This window comes from Branchiostoma lanceolatum, chromosome 2 (genome assembly GCF_035083965.1).
Source record: "Branchiostoma lanceolatum isolate klBraLanc5 chromosome 2, klBraLanc5.hap2, whole genome shotgun sequence".
Classification (NCBI taxonomy): domain Eukaryota; kingdom Metazoa; phylum Chordata; class Leptocardii; order Amphioxiformes; family Branchiostomatidae; genus Branchiostoma; species Branchiostoma lanceolatum.
In genome coordinates this window covers 25,252,264-25,267,323 of record NC_089723.1, presented here as the reverse complement: position 1 = coordinate 25,267,323, position 15,060 = coordinate 25,252,264, and the positions used below count along the sequence as shown (strand labels likewise).

The window sequence follows — 15,060 nt, the reverse complement described above, 5'->3', positions numbered from 1 at the left end:
GCAGTAAAGTTTCAGGTATGTGCAACAGCAATGTTTGGGATTTGCCAAGATGGCAGAGGTGACCACCTGAAGGATTTTGATTGTAGTTGTAATGATCATGATTGTTGTCCTCGGTAAGAAGTGACCGGTTCATCTAGGACCCTCTCATGTATGTGAATTCTGATGACCAACATAATCCTCTTTTGCACCTTTGTTTCAGGTACATGCAACAGCAATGCAGCTGACGACTTCTCCCTGCGTAACCGCATCGTGACGTCATCCGTGGCCACGTTTGGCAATGACTGGCAGGTGAACGTTGCTGACGCAGACTGTCGCCCACCAGCTGTCCCCACCAGTCCGCCTGAATGTGAGAACGAGCTGACCAGGTCCTGTGAGACCATCTTGTCTGGTGGCTTCAAGAGTTGCCACGACTTTGTCAACCCTGAGACTTATTACCAGGTGATAACATTTGTTATTATAGATATGCTTATGAAGGTTCATCTGTGATGGTAATCAACATAGTGAGAGCTTTACACATTATTTCTGTACACAATATAAAGCACTCACCAACAAGGTTCTGGTCAGTCCTCTGACCCTTCTGAAGTTGAAATGACCCAAAGCCTATGGTGTATAGTTTGTTCACTGTAGACCCTAACATTTAATAAGAATTTTGTATTATTGTCATGACATGTCACAATCTTGAATCTTAAAGAATCTTACAATTTTTGCACATCTGTAGATTTGTATATCATTTGCAAATCTTGAAGATGCTCTTTCTCTCTCTAACGTAACCTTAAGAGATATGTTCACTTGCTTTTATAGGCCTGTATCAACGAGGTTTGTGGCAAGAGCTGGCAGACTGAGGATGGTTGGAGCAAGTGCCCAGCTTGCACTGCCATCGCAGCCTATGCTGCTGAGTGTCGCAAGTGTGGAAACTGTGTTGACTGGAGGCGGCCAGACTTCTGCCGTACGTTGTATTCTTGTTCAGTGTAAAAGCTTTGCATATTATAGCTTTACTATTGTCACGTATAGTGGTGAATACAACATAGACCTAAATCTGGTATTTTAAATCTGAGATGCTGCTGAAAATTGGCCAAGTTCCAATTAAGGAAATACCACCAAAAGACTGAAGTTTGATTTATAATAAAGACAAAGATTTTTTTCAACACACAAGCCTGGTATTCCATCAGAATTCATATTTCATTGTTTATGGCTTGTTTCCAGCATACACATGTGAGAGTGGGTTCGAGTACAGCCACTGCGGCCAGATTAACCAGGAGACATGCGATGGTAACCTGATGCCAGCTGACCTCATCCAGGACACCTACCCAGTGGAGGGCTGCTTCTGTCCTGCTGGAAAGGTTCTCCAGGGCAACACTTGTGTCGTACCTGAGGAATGTCGTAAGTCTACCAGTACCATCATTAGTACCATCATTAGTACCATCATCATGTTTATAAAGGTTAACATCTAGGTCAACAATAGTTCAAGACAATTCAATCTCTACAACAAGATTTGGAGATTACTTCCAGACGCTTCAAGTGACATCACGTTTCTGTAGCGTCACGAGAAGCGTGACACATCTTATACAGAGATTGTAGAGATTGAATTGTCTTTTAATATTGTTTACCTGGATGTCTAACCTTTATAAACAGTACCATCAAATTTTGCATAAAAACGATTTCAGATGAACATTCTTGTTGCATAATTGTTTTCTGTGCATTTCTGTCGTTTTGCAGCTGTGTGCAAGGACAGCTCTGGAAATGGAAGGAAGGTGAGTAAATCTGATTGACAGTAACATTCCATCCTCAAGGAAGAAGAAACTCTAGATATCTCTCTTATCATTGTCTTTGAAAGGATAGACCTGATCATGTTAGAGTTCTACAAATCATTTCATGACTCTGTATTTGTAATTTAGACTTTCTACACGGCTCAAGGAACACCATATAACACTTTTTAAAACTTATATTACCGTGTTTCAACACTACCATCTTCCAGGAGGCAAGAACATGACCACCCTGAATTATGTGATAGTTGTATAAAAACCTCTCATATCTCACTATTAAAACTATCCTGTTCTAATCTCAGATGGGAGAAGTCTGGAGGGATGATGCGGATAACTGCAAGATGTGCCAGTGCACTGCCCCAGACTGTGTGACCTGCTCCTCCCTGCGCCGCGCCCTGCCAGCCCCCAGCTGCCCAGACGGTACACTAGAGGAGGTACAGCTGGGCTGTATCACCAAATACGAGTGCAGGACAAGTATGGATGCTCAAAAGAGCACTTCAAATTTCAGTTCTCCTATAGTACTAACTATAAACCCGATTCTGAAAGACCACATACTTATTACCAACAAACATTTTGTATTTCTGGAATGTTCAATGTAAAAAAAAATTGTCATATGTAGATGCTCAAAGGAGCACTTCGAATTTCAGTTCTCTTGAAGTTCTTTGTAACTTTTCAATCCAATTATGATCATGAATTACAAACTTACATTTTGTATTTCTGGAATGTTCCATGTAAAAAGATTTCATATTACTCCTTCATTTCTCTTTTTAGGGCAGTGTGGCCCATGCTCAGAGCCACAGTCCATTGAATGCCAGCCATTTGAGGATGTTCAATCAACACCAATTGATGAATGCTGTAACCATCTGGAGTGTGGTGAGTAAACTATGATATGATAGCTAATTCTATCACTTGCATCTACTAAACAGCTCTTTAAAAAAAGTTGTTACCTTCAAGGATTGTTGTTGGTGTATTTGGATAGGAGTGTAATGTTAAATGTTACAGTTAGAGAGGAAATGTAGATGTAATGTAAGTCGTTTATTGGATACAGTTGTTGTCAGCTGTTTCACCACCTTTTTCTTTGCCTGCAGTATGCAACCCAGCAAACTGTCCATCTGTGTCCATTCCATTCTGTGACACATGTGAGAAGCTGGTCACTATCAATGAGGGAAGCTGCTGTCCAATTAAACAATGTGGTAAGTTTGCAAGCAGACAATTCATTGTTTCATTATAACATTGTAAATGATGTAAAATCTTGTAGTGTTATACCAATCTATATCTTCAGCTTACTTTCTGAGTGTCAGTAGCAGATTTGACAAATTAAGCACAATATTCACAATGTAGTTTGCTTAAACTGTATTAGAGGCATCTGGCAAAGGCAAGGGTCTGACAAATTTTAGACATGCTATGATAGTAGTCTGTTGTGATTTTTCTTACTTAACATCTTGTTGACTTGATCATACAGTGTGTGACACAGAGGAATGTCCACCAACTGCTGAGCCTGTGTGTGCTCGTGGAGAAGTGGCCATCAAGACAGAGGGCAAATGTTCATCAAGCTGGTCTTGTGGTAAGAACACATTTGTAAGATTGCAGTATAAAGGATTGAATCAGCAAATATCATCAAGTAATGCAGTTCAAAGTTCTACATTTATTCATCATTGAAGGGTGATACTTTTCTGACAAATGAACTTTACTGAAACTTGTTTAAGGGGAAAAGAACTGACTGACAGGACGTACAATAGAGAAAACTGGATGATGATTTTTCTGACCTCTACATTTCATTTTGTACAGTTTGCAGGCGGGAGACATGTGCCACCCATGTTCCAGTCTGTGGATATGGAGAGGAGACCGAGTGTGTTGATCCCGATGCCTGCTGCCCAGAATACCGCTGTGGTGAGACATTCTACTTCATGAACATTAATCCTTTCATGATACTGCTTTGATCATGATCCCGGTGTTGTGTTAATGTTGTAAATGTGTTGTGACATTTGCCTGAGTTAAATATCAGTTGAGTCATTAGTTTTCTGTTGATTTGTGGTCTTCTACTTCTAAAGAGCACTGTTTTTGTCTAAAAGAATTATCTGTATTGAATGCAATTTTCATAAATGGTGTTCTTGTTCCACAGTGTGTCGCCCAGAGAACTGCCCGTCTCTGACATGTGCTGATGGATACAAGGAAGTGAAGAGTAGCTGCTGCCCAACATGCGGTAAGCTCATGAGCTTGCAATAGATAATGAAAATGATCTTGAACCAGTTCAGCTGACACTGAAGAGCTCACTGGTCGTGACAGAGAAGATAGATGCTATATACAGTATTTACAGGTTCAATGCACCGGGGAAATTCCCCTAGCTCTTTTCGACTAGCCCAATCAACAGTGGACCACGGCTTATCGTCCCCTTGTAAGGACTGCAACCCTTTCCAGTAGGGTACATGTGGGGTGAGCGACACAGTGCCGGGATTCGAACTCATGACTTCTTGGTCCACAGGCAGGGTCATTATCACTAGAGTACACGCATGTACACTACTGCTTGTGGAATGTTGCTGTCTAAACATGTTTCAAACATATTGTTCCAAATCCTACTCCTTTTGCCAACATGTACAGCATATTGAAAAGTTGTTGTATTGCTGTATGTGGAGGGAGCAGAACTACAATCTATGTTAAAGAAATGTAGCTTACTTGTGAATATCTTTTGTTTGTGAATATCTCCAAACGTTCTTATCAGAATGTGATGAGAGCCAGTGCACCGTCCCCGAGCCTGTGTCCTGTGACTTCTCCAAGGGCTACACCCTACAGAAGACCGGCAGGAAGCTGCGTGCTCCTGGAGCCGCTGACTGCTGCCCTGAACACGAGGAACAGATCTGTGGTATGTACAGGATCTCACTTCGAATTCCTTGATGTTCATGAACATGTAGTTGTGCGCTTGTACATGTACATGCAGATCACTCACAGCAAATACAGATTGCATACCCCCGTATGCAGATGGCATATGTTAAATGAAGATTGCATATTATGTTAAATGAAGATTGCATAATATTATGCAGATTGCATATATCAAATTGCATAATAATACTGAATGCAAAGTGAATATATCCTATGATAGAAAAAAAGCAGTCGAACCTCAGACTGAGGATGAAGCATGACGCTTTTCATTAAATATTAGTGCAATGCGGCTTCCTTACGATGATATGTCTACCAGGACTTATTTTGAGATAAAAAATCTTCAGGTGTGCCACAGTGCCATCCTGTCCATGTGCTGTCTTGGTTAAAACTCCCAATATTTTACTTTCTGCAGTGTGTGAGCCATCCTCATGCAGTGCTGTTGAGCGGCCTTCTTGCACTGGATTCCAGATGTGTGTGCAGACCAATGCCGGAGAATGTTGCCCAGAGTACAGCTGTGGTAAGAGCATTGTGTTCCTTTTTGACAATGGGAGGGGGATGCCATTGTTGGCTTCTGCTCTAGAAGCATTTTATTTCAAAATACTGCTCAGCCGAACAAAGAGACATGAACAATCCTTTATTCCTAGAACGCTCAAAATCATGCAATAATGATCAGCAAAAAGCGGACACTAATGACCTTCAATACTGTATTCTTAATGTTTTGTCTTAATATGTATACGATGTTCTCTTAGATTGGTAGCAGATTTGAGATGATTCGTGTCATTTGTACCTTCGATCTGTGATACTGTGTAATTTTGACATTTAATCTTATTATGAAATGATGACGTGTTGTTGCTGTAAGAATTGTGAATTGCAACGCAATTCAGGCTGTCTCAGCCTGCGATGTTGTAAACATTGAATTAAGTTTCATATTTTGAGGGTACTTTTTTAGTAAGTTCCTTGTTGTTGATTTGTCAATGAGAAAATGATATGATGAACAACATTTTATCTAGGTAAAGAACAAATGTACCTGACATTGAATGATACACTCCCATAACATTATAGATGTTCACATTGCAAAACTTATAAGGAAGTCATACAAATCATAACCCATTCATGAGTTTCAGTGAAGAACAAGCTTTCATTTCTACTAATAACTTAGTACATATTTAACTCATATGTATACCTCTGTTTCTGCAACAGTGTGTGACAAGAACAAGTGCCCAGAACAGCGTGAATGCCGATCATACGAAACCCGCGTGGAAGTTGGCTTCTTTGATCCTGATACATGCTGCTGCCCCAAGTTCGAGTGCAGAACATGTATGAATTTGATCTTATGACTGACTTTCCAATCTGTTTTTTAGAGTTCAAATGATTGTACTGTCGAATGCTTGTACCGGTATTTTGAATTTTCAAATGAATGTCAGTAATGTGCAACTACATGTAGACTGCAGCTAATGATTTTCCTTTGTTTCCCTCTCTTCCAGCTGGTTGTGTTGACTCCGAGGATAACAGGCTTCCTGTGAGTAACTTAGTCATCAACTGATTTTATGTTGTCAGTGTGTCAGAATATGTCTACTAGATTAAAGTAAAAGAAAAAGTCCATGGAAAGAAACTGGTGAAGTGCTGTGGGGTCACAGTGGTTGACCTTTACAATTAGCATTGACATCTGAATGACTGTAATACAGTATGTAACAGCAAGCCTAACAGAAATGGGCATGTTGATGATTTTGATAATATCAATTGTGACACTTTTCCCCTCTTGATGTCTTAACTTCCTTCCTGTTTTGATAATTCTCTAGGTCGGACACATGTACACTCCATCCGACGCACCTTGCTCCATCTGTGAGTGCATGTCGGACGGAAACATCCGCTGTCGTCCGAAGAACTGCCCTGTTGCCGAGGTCCCAGCATGCCCTGCAGGACAGGAGGCAGTCTCCATCCCCAGTGCCGATGGCTGCTGCAAGGAGTGGGTCTGTGATGGTGAGGAAACCACAGAGATCACTCTTTATTTGTTTTTGTTTAGAACTGTAAAATTGCAATTTATGTCATTCCTTATTGAATGTAGTTAAGTATTTGAAAAACTCTGTAAATTTGTCTACACATGTATTAAGAAGAGTAGAGACTGTAGATATAGATGGAATATAGCATAATCTCCCTACGTTTTAACTGAAGTTATCTAACTCAATCCATTTAGCCCATGTTGTGCATGAATATGCAATAAAGATCATATAAGAACTAATACATGATTAAACAATGTAATTCCCTGGCTACGGAGTTTGCTTATGTGTCAGGTTTATTCAGGTGTTGTGGTGTCCTTGAAAATGAAGCAACAATGAATTCCGTTCATAAAATTATGAATAATTCTGTCCTTGATCAGAGAAAATTAATATATAAAAGCTTTTGAATGTTATCATATATCTTGTGGACGCCGATATATGTTTGAATTTTTCTATTCTGTACAACAGACAAGGTGTGTCATGTTGCTGTCGTGGAGCCTGCCTTCCTGGAGGTCGGAAACTGCCGCAGCTTGATGGCCGTGAATGTGACCAAGTGTGAGGGCAAGTGCACGTCCCAGTCGCTCTACTCAGCTGCAGCCAACAACTATGAGAAGCAGTGCTCTTGCTGCACAGCTGTTCAGGTATGTACATCTGCTTGTGAACATTTAAATGTAAGCTATAACAAAGTGACAATAAACATTACTACTACAATTCATTCTTACAAGAGTTCCATTTGTTTCCAGCTGTCAATAGTTGGTAAAGTTGTATATTTTTGTTAAAGAAAAGTGTAGGTGAACATCACTAACTTTGTGTGTTACCTTGAATTTATCACTCATGAAGCACTGCTCTTGTCCATACAGACAACTCGCCGTGCTGTGGAGATGGTCTGCAATGATGGCAGTAACAAGACCCACTACATGGACATGGTGATCAACTGTGGTTGTAACGCCTCCCAGTGTGAGCCTTCCTCAGCAGAGCCCGGCATGTAACCTCCAACATCACCCAACATACACAACGTTGAACGACGACCAGGAACGAATACGAATTAAACCGATGTACGACTTCATTCTTTAGAGCGTCTGTTAATACCACCAAACACCTACTGCAAGGCGCCATGATTAAGGGATGAGGTTGTCATTTAGTATAGATTCCCACCAACTCCAACTGTAGATATAGGTCAAGTTAGCTAGAGATGAATCATTGTGACAGCATCGCAGATGCTGCTTCTGGACCAATCATGTGATGTGCCTGACAACATCGTTTGATTTCATGAGATGGATGTGATGTAGTTGGTGAGGAATTAAAGAAAAGCAAACCCCACGTTATTGTCTGATGTTTTATTTTCAGAGTCTGTTTGTTTCTTTGATTAGTCATCATCAATTTGCTTCTCATTATGATCATGAAGTAGGAGGCTTGGGTTGATTGCTTACAAGTAAAAAAGGCGTAGATTTCTTGGGTAAAAGCAGTTGATGATAATTGCAAGGCTTTGATAGACGAGGACATGACCTTTTGAAAGTGTAGATATCTTTTATCTATAGTGCAAACATTGCCTCCTTAATCGGTTGTCCCTTTAGCAACGTTTGGAATTGCCAGTGTAACGTTAGATACCGTGACATTTTGTTCAGAACACCAAAGCCACAGGAAGTGCATTTCATGTATGAAATCCCCTGCAGAATCTAATGCAAGAGCACAAAGAAAAAAGGGCAAATATTCAAAATAGAGACCTTAAACGTACCAAGGATTGAAATGACAAAACATGGTAATACTATCACAGCCAACAAGTCTTTTATTCCTGTATTCAAGAAGTGCACAAAGTCGCACAGACAAGACTACCGCACTGGCGTCACTTTTACAACTACGCCCATGGCTAATTACAACATTCAAGGCTACCATACGACATACTTGTTTTTTCCCCATTTTCTGTATTTTCTTGTCGTATCTGTATCTATATAGCCGGTACAACCGCCATTAGGCGTAACACACCAGCTTGTTGACCATCGTCGGAGGGGAACGGTATTTCTTGTGCTTAAAATCAGATGAAAATTAACTAAACGGACACTCGGAGAACTAAATTCCCAGTGTTTTTCAATGTTTTATTTCTTTTGTGAATGACAGTTGTGTGGCTGCTTGGTACAGGTCGCATATTGACCCTCTATTCAGCGCCACCATTATTACTGTCCATTTCCTAATCGGTCCAACAATCGGTCCCCTTAATTTTTTTCTGGACCGGTTGTTTCGGACCAGTCCAGCAAGAAATACCGGTTTTGTACCGGTACACGGTACCGACACACCCCCGTAGTTCCCTGCAATCCCGCGCAAAACAGCAGCAAAGCCAGTAAACCCAATGTGCTTAAGCCCAAGAAATATTCTGTATTCAGTGCCTGTAGATTGCTGGGGCCTCGTATAAACATCACGGGGTCTCCAATCATCTCTCCACCAGCAGCCTGCTCCAGCCGTGTCGTACTGTTCATCACAACCTGTTTCAGGAGACTACCTGGTAATAACTGTGTACTACAGTCGAACGTTGCGTAGTAGCCGATCACTGTTGTCCCTCTTTCTGTTCCGTATGGGAAGTGTGGAGAAGGATGAACAGTGGCTACGCTCACGTTTCCTTGCATCAACTTCGATATCCTAGAAGGCAAAGAGACATATTTCGACATCTAGGAGCTGTGTCACTTTCAATTCCACACCGGAGCTATTGTTTTCACAGCTTGTACGTCATGTCAGTTAATGGTACATGTCTGCTCAAAGTTTGAATATGGAACAAGACAAAAGAAATCTAGTTTGATAATATGTTAAAACGATATGCTAGCTATTTTGGCTCAGCCTAAACTATCTTGATTTTATGGATGGCTCTATGGATTAACTCCAGTTTGTCCCAGTCATGAATAAATCATGATTGATACACACACGCTGAAAGAACGAGTGTAGAAGTAATTTTGTAACACCGTTTTCTGAAACAAGACAACCTAACGAAAGAAAACCTGGGATATTTCAATCACGCAAAAAATCAGCCCATACTTGCAGTAGTGTCACCTGGTGGCTAAATGTATATTGCACCGTACCTACATCACACATCTTTCAGCATATTGAAATCTATTTACAGGCAGACAAAAACACAACTACATTTAGTTTAAATTCTTACTACTTCGCAAAATTGGATTGACATTTGAATGTGGTCGTACTTCGGAAAGTTTCAATTACATGAAACGTACCCTTCACCACGTGGACTCTTGGTAAAATATGAAGGAAATATATTATTCGTCAATAACACAATCGTTTTCTTTGTGAAATGTCTTTAAATGGTCATTCTCGATTTTAAATGGTCGTAAATTCCAAATGAAAGTCAAAGAACCCTCAAAACGTATAACCGTTTGCGAGCCTTTCGCAATTTCACCATTCCTGAAAAGATCGAAATTTGGCAATTTGACGGTCCTCTCGCCCGCCGGGAGCGATACTGCAGATTATGCTCTAATAGGTAAATCAAACTTGCATGTAAAATATAGAATTATGCAATACATTAGGCTTCAAGCCGGTGAATACTTTCCCAAATATACCCAGACGTCTTTAAATACATCTAGAATGATCTTTAAAACTTTAAAAAAACAATAGTCGACATAGAAATGATCGATTTTTAGGTGTTGCGAGACACACTGGCCGCTAGTCGAAGCGCCACCTATATGGCATGCATATGTACACACCCCTTCTCGGTGTACGTAATCGGTGGGTTAAGGATAACGTCAGACACTATATCTGCTTTCCCTTCAGAACTTTGGACTTTTGCTTAGCTGCTCAAAGTATTATAATCATCTGGACGCCAGACCACAAAATGGTGTAACCAGGACGTACGTGCTAAATACACTGGTTGTATAGACTGGTTTACTAAAAATACATGTGACTAACAACTTCATGTGACAGATAAAAGACGTTCACCAACAAAAACATGCAACATTAGGTCATAGATAATATGTTTTCTTCGCCAGCGTGGCCTTATATTGTAAACAAATGTAGTGAAACTACGCTGTTACAAAGTTTCATTAAAACTGTATCTCAGCACTCCAGTCAGAAGCTCTGAAGAAGGTGTCTGATAGACATCGAAACGTTAGCAGGTGAGAACTGTACCTGGTTGTGTACAAAGAACCTCCTATATCCTATATTCTACCAACCTGATGAAATTATTTTCGGATGTATCTTAAGCTTTTCCTTACAAATGACTGTCAAAACATTGTCTTTACTGTCTATGCGTTTCATTGGCATCCAACATTTTTTGCACATCACCTTTGTCTATCCTAGAAGGAAGCATGAATAAGAAGAAGTTAACAAAGCAGCTTATTGTTATCTCATTGTACTTTTGGTTCATCAGTGTTAAAACGTTCTTTAATGTACCTGTGGTCACTCAGAGTCACTGAAGCATCTCGCAGTACGGTCGCTGTCACTTCTGTCAGTAGGTCAGCTACAAGCTGATTTGTCTGCGTCGTTATCTGTGGAGAAAAAGACACTCCTGGTTAGTTAACACTGACCCTAGTTTACAGAAGTTCAAGCCGCTTCACGTATTTCACCCATTGGTCAAAACATTTCATTTATACATAGAGTACTTTGAGATCTTATTGACTGATACATACTTATATATATCATAACTATATGAATTTTTGTATAGTATAATTATTCCTTATCAGCTTACCCTTTGTCTCTGGATGTGAACTTCAAAGACAACAGTGTTCCTCTCCCGACCGTACGACAGTTCCGGGCCGAGACCCGCTGCTTGCAGTATACCTGGTGGACACCAGGACCGGTGTTAGTACATTAAAATTTGGATCATTTGTCTTCCGCTGTCACGGAAAAAGAAGTCGAACCCTTTAAGTTAGAATTTAGTGTCACATGCTATTCTGTTCCATGTTGTCCGTCCGTCCTTTTCATGTTGCATGTACATGTACTTGTTGCAATTAGCCTATGGGCAAGAACTTGCAATAAAACTTATTGATAAAACTTAGATATTTAAACAGGCAGTTTGGTCTTCAGTTGAACCTGTGTTGACATGACAAGGTGAACAGTGTGACGTAGAGAGTGGACTCGCGGTCTGGTGGTCTCCTACACCGAATCAACAAACTGGTTGAAACACTAGGTGGTGAATAGTGGGTCAATGACCGTTTGAACAGAGCAGTCTCTATGTCGTGAAGCTAGCCCCTGTGGCCTTGCCTGATTCGGCACCTGCGAGACGCTGCTTTGAAAGTTATCACCGCCCGACATGTTTAAACCCACAAGTACTATCCGCAGCAAATTAATCTGGAGTGGATGAATAGGGTTTTCATGTTCTAATGGCTTCGCGTATAGTATCTCTACGCTTTTCGTTAGGGAGCGAGAAATGCTGAGCGATCGTCCGGATAAGGCATCGAAGCGGGCATTACAATACACTGCATTGATTGCAGGTAAAGTAAAGATCCCACCAGTTGCTGACGTGTGATTGTCCACTGTAATAAGGACAGTAGCAGGGACACAAATTTGCACACGATAACGACTGCATGTAGGACACTGAACAGAACTCCAAGAAGATGGACGACCGGGAAATCGTCAAATCTCTCCATCATTCACTATCAGTTCAGGAATATGTGAAAAAAATCCATTAGAGAGATGAAAAGTCCTCTAGAAAGAAATCGTGAAATCCCGTCCTTTTATCCCCTGGAGATAAATGCTAACTGTGTGTCCTTCTTGGATCATTAATCTTCAGCAGTGGCCCCATTCCATCACGTAAAGGCCGTGTCACACAGGGCGGTGAGCAATTCGTAAAAGTTGTATCATCAAATATACAGGACAGGGTGGTAGGCATGGGGTATTTCAAGGATATGGATTATGAAACAGATCTAGAATGCACAAGGGGAACCATTAGCAAACTGCCAATTTCACGGCTCTACTCAAACACTTCACCTCCATTTAACGTCCTATCCGAGGAACGTCCCTAACCGAAGCTGGGTCTCATCTGAGTCGTGTAAAGTGCCTTTCCCAAGGGCATAACAGCGGGGCATATCAGTTGTTTCGAACCAAGGACCTGTTGGTTCTGCACGAAACACCCTGCAGATTGCACCATATCATGTCACTATGTGTCATTATGAAACAAATATGATTCTAATCTTTTTAAGGAGTCATTACATCCGAATCTGGAATGCCCATTTTCTTTAAAAACGTGTCATCACAACGGCAGATTTTTACTGCCTGCAGCCACAATGTACCCAGTAAATACATTCGATCAATCATAAAATTAGCTTAATTGAACTCGTAGAAGATCCTGAAGCAAAAAGAAATCAAACAGTGCATTTCAATGCCTTAGGAAATAAGCGCTCTCGTGGGAAAGATAGACTACTTAAAACATGATAACAGATAAGTATCGGCCATTTACGTAGTTGCACGCATTAGCAGTTGTCGCTCTGAGAAATCGATATATTGGTTAAAGGTCCTAGATGCTACAGACCGTGTTTCAGGATTGGAAACCATTTTAGAGTCTCCTGAAGTACGCCTCTCAGAAGTGATTTAGCTATCATGATATATCATACATTTTGATTTATGTTTCTCCGTGTTCTTAACATTCTAGGGATTCTTGTATCATTTTTTTAACACACTGGAAATGTTACATCGTATCAGTTTGATATAGGAAGCATTGTGCCTATCATACAAAGGATATGGACATACATACATGTAGCTAACTGTGATTCTCATTGATGGCATTTTCGCTTATATTTTCAAAACTTTTGTGTATCTTCATGTATAGATCTAGGTGAGGTGAGGTGAAAGATCTTTTGCCTGTGATGTAATTTCCTTTGAGGCGGTGTTTTTTATGTCCTGAATTACCTGGGGAACACAAATACAGCAGCAGATAGACATTGGGTCTTAGATACAATGTAGGTCCTGCAAGAGATGAATGCACAATCCTTTGTCATTGACTGCTAGTAAGTTGCAATCAGTATTTCAATATTTAATTACAGCACCGCTGGTAAATGTAGTTTTACGGATTGCAGTATAGATGATGTATTTTGATAGTCAAATGTATATCATATAGTAACCATCAATCTTGATACTAATCAACATTTTCATTCTGCACTCCGGATCCATCTATCAAAATGAAATGACATAGATACCAAAACTTTCTTGAAAAATCACGGTAAGCATATGGTTAATGTCACAATGAACGGAACAAGGATAACGCACTCTTTTGTTTCACCGCAAAGAGTTTCATCCGGTTGGTAAATCGATTCAACATAGTTTTCGTAGTAGGCCCACGACCTTATTTTCTTCTCCGAGTACAGACGTTTCGACAATATATATCTGTTGATTTCATCAATGCAGAATAATCACGCTGATGAAAACAGCAGATATGTTGCCCAAACGTCTGTAGAAAGGAAAATGAGGTGGTGTGCCTACGACTATGTTGAATCGTTTGTATTTTATCTCCAGTTACAGTAGCTTCTTTCACCCTGCAGACGTCTTTCAATCTACGATTACTCATAGGTTTTTGGAGGCACTCAAAAAATAGAAACCACTGATCCCTTGTAATTGAGGTATAGCATGGGCCTCTTACCGGGTCGTTCGATTCTGTCCTCCACACAAGTCGTCCTTGCATCAGTTCCTTTGGCTTGACTTGACAGAGAGAGAGCGAAGCACATTATCCCAGTCATTCTCCAACACCACTTCCACGTTTTCCAGCGCCAATTCCACATTGTCGCAAACATCTCAACCGGTGATTCCCCGCTGTCAACTCTTATCTGCGTCTTGAAGATCGTTACCGACGTGGTGTTTAATACATGTATCATGGATGGTCTATCTTTTGTCAATAAATCATGTAACCGTCCAATTATTCACCCATTGAGTGCTTTGGAGTCTGACGGCCCCGAGATTCAACATGTGGCGTCACAGACGGAATCTGTTGGATCATGGCTATATCTCGACAGGCAATTACCGTAAGGATTAATCATCATCATCGGGCTCTCAGTACTTGTACATTGATGATCCATTTAGAGACGAAGACAACGTTTCTGTGCTGAGTGCGTGGTATGCCCAGTGCTGTCGCACGAGGTAGTGTATCAACAGTTTAACCTTGTTTTTATCTTCGGTATTCATCTAATTAACAAGACTAATTTAAATGCTTCCTTGTGAAAATCTGTGCAAAAGATGATTTCCTCCAAGATGTGATGCACCTTTCGGCATCACAAGGTAAACACTATCAGTTGGTGAATGAGCACGGCTTTATCTTACCATTGAAAAATACAAATTTCAAAGTACTGCAAACTGTGTTGATTTACATGCCTGCTTTTGATATTTGTACACATTGGTGTAGGTAAAGTCTGAGCCTGGCCGGCCTAATAAAGCAACTCGAGTAAATGTGGATAGCCCAGTTTAAGTTTAAGTATTTGTGCTACATATACTTCAAGTTTGCT

General features: G+C 40.6%; 1 protein-coding gene and 1 long non-coding RNA gene across 2 annotated transcripts in view; one reads left to right on the top strand and one right to left on the bottom strand.

The window, feature by feature from the left end:
* The window catches only part of LOC136426951 (mucin-3B-like), an 88,104-nt gene extending 80,147 nt beyond the window's left edge, over positions 1–7,957 (top strand). The window contains exons 120-136 of the mRNA XM_066415669.1: positions 200–438; positions 802–946; positions 1,204–1,380; positions 1,717–1,751; positions 2,066–2,237; positions 2,535–2,636; positions 2,852–2,956; positions 3,226–3,327; positions 3,552–3,653; positions 3,886–3,966; positions 4,483–4,623; positions 5,053–5,157; positions 5,841–5,957; positions 6,125–6,159; positions 6,440–6,620; positions 7,106–7,278; positions 7,498–7,957. Coding sequence (XP_066271766.1) covers positions 200–438; positions 802–946; positions 1,204–1,380; positions 1,717–1,751; positions 2,066–2,237; positions 2,535–2,636; positions 2,852–2,956; positions 3,226–3,327; positions 3,552–3,653; positions 3,886–3,966; positions 4,483–4,623; positions 5,053–5,157; positions 5,841–5,957; positions 6,125–6,159; positions 6,440–6,620; positions 7,106–7,278; positions 7,498–7,626 — 2,141 coding nt within the window. The 3' untranslated portion in view covers positions 7,627–7,957. The remainder of the gene's footprint in view (positions 1–199; positions 439–801; positions 947–1,203; positions 1,381–1,716; positions 1,752–2,065; positions 2,238–2,534; positions 2,637–2,851; positions 2,957–3,225; positions 3,328–3,551; positions 3,654–3,885; positions 3,967–4,482; positions 4,624–5,052; positions 5,158–5,840; positions 5,958–6,124; positions 6,160–6,439; positions 6,621–7,105; positions 7,279–7,497) is intronic.
* Positions 7,958–8,405: 448 nt separating this feature from the next.
* LOC136428182 (uncharacterized) lies at positions 8,406–11,717 on the bottom strand. Its single transcript, XR_010754589.1, has 3 exons — positions 11,319–11,717; positions 11,024–11,118; positions 8,406–9,268 (listed from the first exon to the last, which is right to left on the bottom strand). It is a non-coding gene; the product is annotated as an uncharacterized lncRNA (long non-coding RNA).
* Positions 11,718–15,060: the final 3,343 nt, after the last annotated feature.